At 44.7% G+C, this 9349-nt stretch overlaps 1 protein-coding gene across 3 annotated transcripts; it reads right to left on the bottom strand.

Annotated features, from left to right (window-relative positions):
* Positions 1–1817: 1817 nt before the first annotated feature.
* On the bottom strand, positions 1818–8014 carry LOC132207991 (uncharacterized). 3 transcript variants are annotated; one of them, XR_009444099.1, is made up of 3 exons: positions 7931–8014; positions 7726–7820; positions 1818–2731 (listed from the first exon to the last, which is right to left on the bottom strand). XR_009444099.1 is itself a non-coding variant. In XM_059643763.1 (2 exons), the coding sequence occupies exons 1-2, from the start codon at positions 5638–5640 to the stop codon at positions 2525–2527; spliced, it is 636 nt and encodes a 211-aa protein (XP_059499746.1). In that variant the 5' UTR covers positions 5641–7560; the 3' UTR covers positions 1818–2524. The 3 variants fall into 3 exon arrangements, 1 of the variants encoding a protein (XP_059499746.1); XR_009444098.1 differs by lacking the exon at positions 7931–8014 and having other exon boundaries at positions 7726–7918; XM_059643763.1 differs by lacking the exons at positions 7726–7820; positions 7931–8014 and adding an exon at positions 5212–7560.
* Between the last annotated feature and the right edge of the window lie 1335 nt (positions 8015–9349).

Here is a 9349-nt window from a genome sequence, read left to right as displayed (position 1 = left end):
ATTCACTACAAGAACAGGTTTAAAAAAGATCCAGCAGAGCACCAAGGTCCCACGAGCAAACACTGCTGCTGCTGCATGCAGACCTGAGAGTTCAACACAGCAAGGGAAATGAGCAGCAACACTCTCAGGGAACAAAGAGGGCGTTGGGTGAACAGGACCAGAATTCCCTCTCATTTTCATTCCGGTTGTGCAGGCCTCCAGGAATGGTGCACGCTCATGACTTCCAAAATTGGAAGTCAATGCCTCAGTCAGACCACTTAAGGTTGGAGTGACTGCACTCACACAGTTTAGCGGAAATGTCAACAGGAATTGCAGAACACAGATTTTGGGAGATCTCACATTTCCACACGGGTCTGGGGTGAACGTGAGAAGGTGATCAGGAATGCATTGCAATTATCAAGTTTAACATGGGTACAGACAAGGATTTCAGGGTCAGATGAGCTGGGCTGAGGTGGAGATGGCTGGCTTTATGGAAATTAGAATATCTGGTGTGAGTGAAAGGATGGTTTTGTGATTGAAAATTCATCTTCATGTCAAATCTGTGACTGAGACTATGAGCAGTGTAGTTCAGCCTTACTCTCAGGAAAGAGTTACAGGTTCAGATTTTGAGAATGGAATGTGTAGCAGTAACTGAAGAAAATGGATTGTTCTTTCAAACGTTTCCCTGGAGGACATTTCAGCTTTTCCAGTATTAGGTGTGGGATCATTGAATAACAATAGAGGAATAGACAGGGCTGGTGATGAGTTAGAACGGGTAGTTGTCAGTGACCATGTGAAAACTAACAAAATGCTTCTGGATGATGTTTAAAAGTGGCAGCGTGTAGGCGAGAAATAGGAGGGACCGAGAACAGCTCTTTGGTGAACACCAAGTTCAAGTCTTTGCAAATACCATGAAATCTAGGCTTTTCAAAAAAAATTGGGAAGATGAAATTTTAAGGGACAGTGAACTTTAACATTATTAGCAAATATGTTTCGTGAGAATAGGTCAGTGGAACGAACATGGGCCTCATGGGCAAGACAAGCTCTGACAGGAGAGAAACTGGAGAAAGCTGGGGATCCGGGGTCAGGCTAGAAGCACTTGACAAGCAGTTTGACCCAATGAGTTCGAGGAAGGGAGGGGAGCAGCAGAGGCAGCCAATCAGATTGTCTCAATTGTACTGGGGTCTCAGCTCCTTGAACGTCTCACCCGTGTCATGAGAAGAAAGAGGGAGAGCCTTCAAAAGGGACTCACTTGTGTTCGAGCTATGAAAAAGACTCAACACACTGGGTTTAACACTAAGCTAATTCATGTGAGTTTTTATTCTGAATATTTGCATTTAAAACTTCTGGAATTTATTAACACCAGTAGAAAAAAGACAAAATGAGAAAATGAATGTGTCTCGCATCTGATTAACAGGAAATCCAACTCCTGTAGTCACTAATGAACTCACTGGCGTCTCAGAAGGTGAAAGGTCTGAGTGAATCTTCTCATGCTCAGACCAAGTGAACAGCTTCCCTATTGTGTGAACACACTGATGCGCAGTGAGACAGACGATTGCCTGAGGCCAGCCCTGCAACAAGAGCACCTGAATGGTCTTTCCTCTGTGAGTAAATACATTGGTGGAAAATCAGACCCATTTTCCAGAGCAATTTTCCCAGTCTGGGCAGAGGCAACTGATCAGATGGTCTTCATCTCAGTGACAATGGAGCTTTCATACTTCTTGTTAAAGGTGAGGGTGGAGGGGAGTGGGACAGCAATTGAAAGGGAATCCCCTGTGTTAGAGACAATAAGAAGATGAAACATTGTATTTTACACAAAACTGGTTTATTCGATACGTATCTACATTAACATATACCTGAACAGGTGGTTATTAATATCAGCAGAAACAGATCACAATGAACCTGGTTAATTCCTGAACGCGGTTAATAGTAAAGCCCAATCACTGCAGTTTCTTGTGAACTCTCTGGTCACTCAGCAGATATGACACCTGTGTGATTCCCTTCCCACAGCTGGGGCAGGTGAATGGTCACTGCACAGTGTGAATGTGCTGGTGCCTCAGCAGATGGGGTGACTGACTGACTCCCCTCCCACGGTCAGAGCAGGTAAAGGGCTTCTCCCTAATGTGAACATAATGGTATACAGTGAGCCGAGATGATCACTGAAATGTTGTCCCACAGTCAGGACACCCAAACAGTCTCTTTCAGTGTGAGCACATTGATGGAGCATTAGTTCCCCAGACCTTTCATAGCACTTCCTGCAGACTGGGCATTTAAAAGGTCACTCATCAGTGTGAACTTGCCGGTGTGTCACCAGGTTTGAAGAATTGATAAATCTCTTTCCACACTCTGTGGGGGTGAACAGCCTCTTGCCACACTCTGGTGTGTCAGCAGGGTGGATGATTTGAGTGAGTCTCTCTCCACACTCAGAACAGGTGAATGGCTTCTTCCTGGTGTAACTACGCTGATGATTTTTCAGTACTGATGGATGAAAGAAGTCTTTACCACAATCCCCTCATCTCCATGGCTTCTAATCATTATGAGTGTGTTACATTCTGATAAGCCAGATGATTGATTGAAGCCTTACCCAAAAAAGAACCAGTTTCTCCCCACTGGGAACAGTGCTTTCTCCTTCCATGTCCAATATTCTGTTGTATTCAGGTTGTGATACGTTTGGTAACTCTCTCAGATCCTGAGTGACGTTTGGTTTCAGTTTGTAAACTGCAAAATCTCCTCTTCTGAAAACCATGTTCAGCTGATTTGGATGAAACAAGGAGAGTGAGACAGAAACCATAAAATCAAAATGGTAGGTTATAAAATGTGAACTGGATGAATCTTGTAATTTGCAGAGTAGAAGTTGATAGCAGAACACTAAAAACAATTTCTGACTATTAACAATTCTGTGAGAAAATCAAGTTGGTCAGTCAAAAGCACACGGTCAGGGGATAGGCAGTGGTGAAAGTCTAATTAAGGCACAATTAGCAGATGTAACAGTAAAACACAAAACAGAGCTAAAATGCAGGGACAGAAGTTAGACAATTGCAGACAGAAGATCTAGGACAGTAGAAATGAAATACAGCAATGGTGAACATGAATTCAGAGCCAGATTAAAGGAGTCACATCAGCCCTGGACCATGCAAACTCTCACAGATAACAGAACACAGCAGTACCAACTCAAAATTTGCTGAATAGTCCATTATGCTCAGCTCTGAAACAATTTCACTGCTTCCTATATTACAGTCTCCTGCTGGAACTTGCAACTGGAAATATGTCAGAGCACTGTAAACAGAGGATCCAATTCAACACATTACCCTGTTATCCATGCGTTTTTACTTTTGACCAGTTTGCTGTGTGGGATCTTGTCAAATATCCTCACAAAATCTATGAAAACAATATCCACTTCACTACCCACACTGAGACTCCTTACCAATTTCTCAAAGAATTCAGTCAAATTGCTCAAGTATGACCTTCCCTCATCAAAGCAATGCTGACTATCCCGGACAAGTTCATGCATTTCTAACTGACAGTTTCTCTGATCTCTCAGGATTGATTCTTACAGTTTGCCCACCACCAAAGTAAGAGTGACTGGCCTATAGTTGTATGGCATTTCCTTTGTACTTGTTTTAAACAACAACACCACATTTGCATTCCTCCAGCCCCTTGGCACCTCACCTGAGTCAAGTGAAGATTGAAAATTAATCCTCACAACATCTGCTATTTCCTTCAACACGCCAGGGAACTATCTATCTGGGCCTGGTGACTCATCCACTTTCAATGATTCCAGCTCCTCTAACACTACCTCTCTCTATTTTGTCTTGTATTTCACACTACACCTTTTGGATTACTTTATCCACATCATTCCTTTCTTAGTGTGTGTAGCAGGGGGAGGTGGTGGGGTGGGGAGCAGAGCCCTGCAGTGGGTATGCCTAAACCAAACAGTGCCTCAGACTCTGTCTTGTTTTGCCAGAGGGAAATGAAGCAAAAGTGAGGGAACATCACCCACTTCCCGCTTTGGGAAATGCTTTAAAGTGTTGTCAACAAGTGATATCATCTCCAAATCTGACTTGAAACCAAGACAGCAACTGGAGCTTCTTCTTGATTCATGGTCAGTGATAACTTTTGTCCCTCACTCAGCAACACAAGAAATTGCTGTTTGCCTGCAGCAAGAATAATGTTTCTTTGTTTTGGAGACCAAACTTGCTCATAGATTTCATTGTGGCCTCACAAAACCCAACACAGCTGCTGTAAGACCACCTTGCTGCCATACTCAAACCCTTTTGAAATGAAGGAGAAAGTTCCATTTGCCTTCCTAACTGCTTGCTGCACCTACAAGCTTGTATTGAATGACTGGTGTACAAGCACACCCAGGTCCCTTTGTACATGAACATTTCCAAATTGACCACCACTCGAATTATACTCTGCCATTCTGAATTTGGTACCAAAGTGGATAACTTCACATTGATACTGCATCTGCTATGCATTTGCTACTCACTCAAATCATCTAAATTACTCTGAAGTCTCTTTATGTCCTGCTCACTCACAATCCCCCTTCTTTTGTGTCAACAAACCTAGAAATAGTACATTGGATTCGCACATACAAATCATTGATGTACACTTTGAACACATGAGGTCCAAGGGCACTGATCTTTGTGGTGTCCCAATTGTCAAAGCCTTAGACACTGAAAAAAGATCATTTATTTCTACTGTTTCCTGTCTGCTAACCAATTCACAATCGACACCAGTAAATTCCCAACAATCTTATGAACTTTAATTTTGCACACTAACTTCTTAAGTGGGACTTTATCACCAGCTTTGAGAAAATCCAAATGACCCCATCCACCGGGTTCTATCAGTTACATTTTCAAAAAACACTTTTGCAGATTTGTCTAACATGATTTACCCATCCGAAATTGACAGGCTTCAGGTCCAGTAGAAACGCTGACTTGCCTGGTCCCCAGCATAATAGGCAGTCAAAGATTATAGACATGGTCCATGGCAGCTCTTTCTCCACAGCACCCGAGATGGGCAATAAATGCTGATCCAGGCAGCACTGGCCACATCTCACCAACAAACATTTCATAACAAACAATCTAAGGCCCGCTGTTCAGCCCCATCCTTATTTTCAAATTCCTCCATGGTCTTCCTTCTTTGCCTCCACATGGTCCATACCTTTCCCCACAGACAGAACAGGCAAACCATAAACAGACAGAACAGTCAGAGGCTGATCATGGTCACCTTCTGATTCAGCAATTGCCGCCGGAGGGAGGGGGAGGGGCAGATCCCGAGCAGCTTCTCGCTCTGATTCGAGCCGCCCGCTGGTTGCCCCGGAAACCTTGGCAGCAGGAGGGGAACAGGTGGGGGCGGGGCTCCCGTGTCCACGTGCCTGAAACCTGAGACATCACCACGGAGCACAGCAATTCCTATTGGCTGCTTCAGTCCTGGGCTCACAATGCAGATGTTGTCTTTCCAGTGAAACCTCCTCCTCTGTGCAACATCTGGGAGCAAAGCAATGTCTCCTTCCTTTCCATTTCTTTCGTCTTCCTGAGTGGTAGGGTGGGGAAACTGTTCACTTGCAGCAAAGGAAGGGACAGGGAGTGAATCCAGGGAGGGTGCCGACACTGCAAATGTTGGTTCTGGTACGTCTCTTAAATTTACTGTCATCATTTGCTCTCTTAGCTTTACACATTTGTTTTCCTGCTAAAATGGTGGCCTCTTTCCTCATGTTCATGTTTGCATGATTTCTATTAGAGATGATCAAGATTTAGGGGACAGCAAATTGATGAGCAATAAAAGCCAAAATGTGATTTTCGTTCCTCATAATTTGCAGCACCATACATTAGAGCCTCTCATTTGAGGTCTAACTGTGGAGTGAGCAACATGTAGCAAAATTGTCTTACAGCCAAAATCCCCATTTACAATCCAGGACTGTGTCATGGTGTATGTTGATGGGAAAAGGAAATAGCCTTCCTCCCCTGGCTAGTCAACTAATCACAAACTGTTTGATTAACAAATGAATTCAAGGACAGGATAACTTGTCCATGTATTGCTATTCACGAATCTAGATCAAATTCCATTTACCACTGATCAGCCTGTCTGTAAACTAAGGCTATCCATCTCATTATTTACCATCTATTACTTTTGCATCATCTGAACTAACTGATCAACCTTCATACATTCAAATCTAAGGCATTTACCTAAAACAAAAATAAGGGCCCAACATTGGCCACTCTGCCACACCAATGTGCACAGATTTGCGGTTAGAAACAAGAAAAAACCCACCTCTCTGCTTCCTGAACCTCAGCCAATTGTGGATCCAATTTGCTAAATTTCAATGGATTCTATGCGCACTTAGCTTTGCTTTCAGTCTCCCAAAAGCCTTGCTGATGTCCAAAGAGATTAAATAAAAGTATTGGGAACAAAAACAAAGTTGCTGGAAAAGCTCAGCACTTCTTGCAGCAACTGCGAAGGAGAAAACAGAGTTAACGTTTTGGGTCCGGTGGCCCTTCAGAAGGGTCCCTTTGTGGTTAGTGGGGAATTAAGAACCTTGCAAGCACCCTGCTATTTCATCCTAACATCACAGGAGACATTTCACTTGACCTTGGATACTGACCTGCATTTAAACCTTCCAGACTACTCAGTACTTCCTCTCTCTCTCTGTGATAGTTTCTTCACATTCTATCACAGACCTTCTCCCTGATTCATCTATTTCACTAGTGAGCACTGACACAAAGTATTCATTTCGACCCAGGCCAACACTCTCTAGTTCTACGCACAGATACCTCTGTGGTCCTTAATGGACCTTACACATTCCCCCTTATCCTTTAACCATATGTCTACCTGTAAAACAACAGAGCATTTTGCTTCATTTCACTTGGCAGTATCAATTCATATTTCCCTTAGAGCTCTCCTTATCTCTCCATTTATGTTCCCTCTTGCACATGTACCTGAAAGTATCTACTTCCTGTGCACTATGGCCAAATCATATCTTATTAAAATCAACCAAGTTAGAACTTTGATTACAGGTCCATCCTTGTCCTTTTCCATAACAATCCCAAATCTTTTCAAAAGAGTTCTGATAACTGCCTGCAAAATTCTCCCCGCTGATACTTCAAGCACTTGTCCGCGTTGGTTGTCTGAAGTTAGGTCCCCTCTTTCCTCATTGGGGTTTCTACATCCTGGCTTCAAAAACTCGATCCGAAACTTGAGCTCTGATTTCTCTCCAAGATGCTGCCAGATCTGCAGAATGTTGTCAACAATTTCTTTTTTGTTTCTGATTTACAGCATCCCAGTTCTTTCCGTGTTTATTTTATACATCTCAATAGTTCCGGAAATGTTATGACCATTTCTAGCTCGACCAGGCTGCCAGGCAGTGAGTTTCAGTTTCCCCCCATTATCTGAGTGAAAAAAATCCGCTCAACTCATCAAAACTTCCCGCCGCTTACCATCAATCCATGTCGCCCGATACTGATTCCACCACTAAGCAGAAAGATTTGTTCTTGTTTTCTCTATTTCCCTCATAAATTTATACATGTCAGTCATGTCCCCCCCTTAGTCTACAACAAAACGGAAGTTGCTGGAAAAGTTCAGCAGGTCAGGCAGCATCTGGGAAGAAGATATAGCGTTTCGGGTCCGATGACCCTTCCTCGGTCTGTTCTGCTGGAAAGAAACTAACCCCAGTCTGTGAGGGCTGTATGGTCCCTGCTGACAACATTAGAATCTGTCCTGCTGGGAAGAATGATCTGTCATTACCTCAAAAACTAAACCGTCTTCTGTGAACCGAAACCAGCGCCGAGATTGACCACAGCCCCGCATCCGCCAGAGCTCCCTGAGTCAGCAGCGTGTAACTGGGGATTGGGAGAAAGGGGATGAGAGAGGGTTGGCGATATGATCTAACACACAGTGACCTACAGTTCACCTACATTACCGGGAAACCGACAGAGTTCTAAACACTCACCAACTCGACTGCAGGGAAACATTCACCAAGAAAAGGCGGAGCAGAGGCTGTTTCTGGACTGAAAAACACCCCCTACCTGTCAATCACAAATTTAGTCCCGCCCACTTCACAGAACTTGCAGTTTCCGGAAACTGAACTCAGACCTGCCCAAAAGCGGGGCGGTCCAAGGCGAGTACCACAGGGAGCCTCGCTGTGCTGTCCCCATTCTCTGACCCAGTTACGTGTCTTTATCCCGCGATTCCCAATCCAGTGACTCCCACTTTTCGCTGTTGACCCTGTATCCCGGTATAACCAACAAATTCCCTCCCCATTCCCCTGGTTATCTTGTAGTGTGTGTGTGTCAGACTGTGTCCCGCCTTGCTAAGTGTCTCTTGCATTTCACTGTTAGTCTTTCAGCTTCGAACCATCAGCAGTGTTTTTTCGTTCTATAATCCTATCACACCGATTAAACATTATTAACAATTCAATTCATTGCTCCATATGTGTTTTATAACTTCCTTGAAATTGTGTTCAATTTTCGAGGGATTTTTCAGTTGGGGGAGGATTTAAATGTAATTGCAATGTAACCTGTTCCTCCGATTCGATCACGGCTGCTGGCACTGATGAAATCCTCACAAAACATCAATGGAAGGACTGCATCCACTGTACATCTGCCAATGTGGTATACTGCATCCACTGTACCCGGTGTGGCTACCTCTACATTGGGGAAACCAAGCGGAGGCTTGGGGACCGCTTTGCAGAATAGCTCCGCTCAGTTCGCAACAAACAACTGCACCTCCCAGTCGCAAACCATTTCCACTCCCCCTCCCATTCTTTAGATGACATGTCCATCATGGGCCTCCTGCAGTGCCACAATGATGCCACCCGAAGATTGCAGGAACAGCAACTCATATTCCGCCTGGGAACCCTGCAGCCTAATGGTATCAATGTGGACTTCACCAGTTTCAAAATCTCCCCTTCCCCCACCGCATCCCTAAACCAGCCCAGTTCATCCCCTCCCCCCACTGCACCACACAACCAGCCCAGCTCTTCCCCTCCACCCACTGCATCCCAAAACCAGTCCAACCTGTCTCTGCCTCCCTAACCTGTTCTTCCTCTCACCCATCCCTTCCTCCCACCCCAAGCCGCACCCCTTTCTACCTACTTACCTCATCCCACCTCCTTGACCTGTCCGTCTTCCCTGGACTGACCTATCCCCTCCCCACCTCCCCACCTATACTCTCCTCTCCACCTATCTTCTTTTCTTTCCATCTTTGGTCCGCCTCCCCCTCTCTCCCTATTTATTCCAGAACCCTCACCCCATCCCCCTCTCTGATGAAGGGTCTAGGCGCGAAACATCAGCTTTTGTGCTCCTGATATGCTGCTTGGCCTGCTGTGTTCATCCAGCCTCACATTTTATTATCAATGGAAGGAAGGTGC

The sequence above is a fragment of the Stegostoma tigrinum genome, unplaced genomic scaffold, assembly GCF_030684315.1.
Source record: "Stegostoma tigrinum isolate sSteTig4 unplaced genomic scaffold, sSteTig4.hap1 scaffold_238, whole genome shotgun sequence".
In the NCBI taxonomy this organism is placed as follows: domain Eukaryota; kingdom Metazoa; phylum Chordata; class Chondrichthyes; order Orectolobiformes; family Stegostomatidae; genus Stegostoma; species Stegostoma tigrinum.
This window is presented reverse-complemented; position numbering and strand designations above follow the sequence as displayed.

What these genes read in the sequence shown, in the direction of transcription:
- LOC132207991 (XM_059643763.1), bottom strand. Translation starts at nt 5,640, where the DNA reads ATGATGACAGTAAATTTAAGAGACGTACCAGAACCAACATTTGCAGTG. An exon ending in GGCAATTGCTGAATCAGAAG is followed by an intron (nt 2,732 to 5,211) that starts GTGACCATGATC and finishes CATCCAAATCAG; the next exon opens with CTGAACATGGTTTTCAGAAG.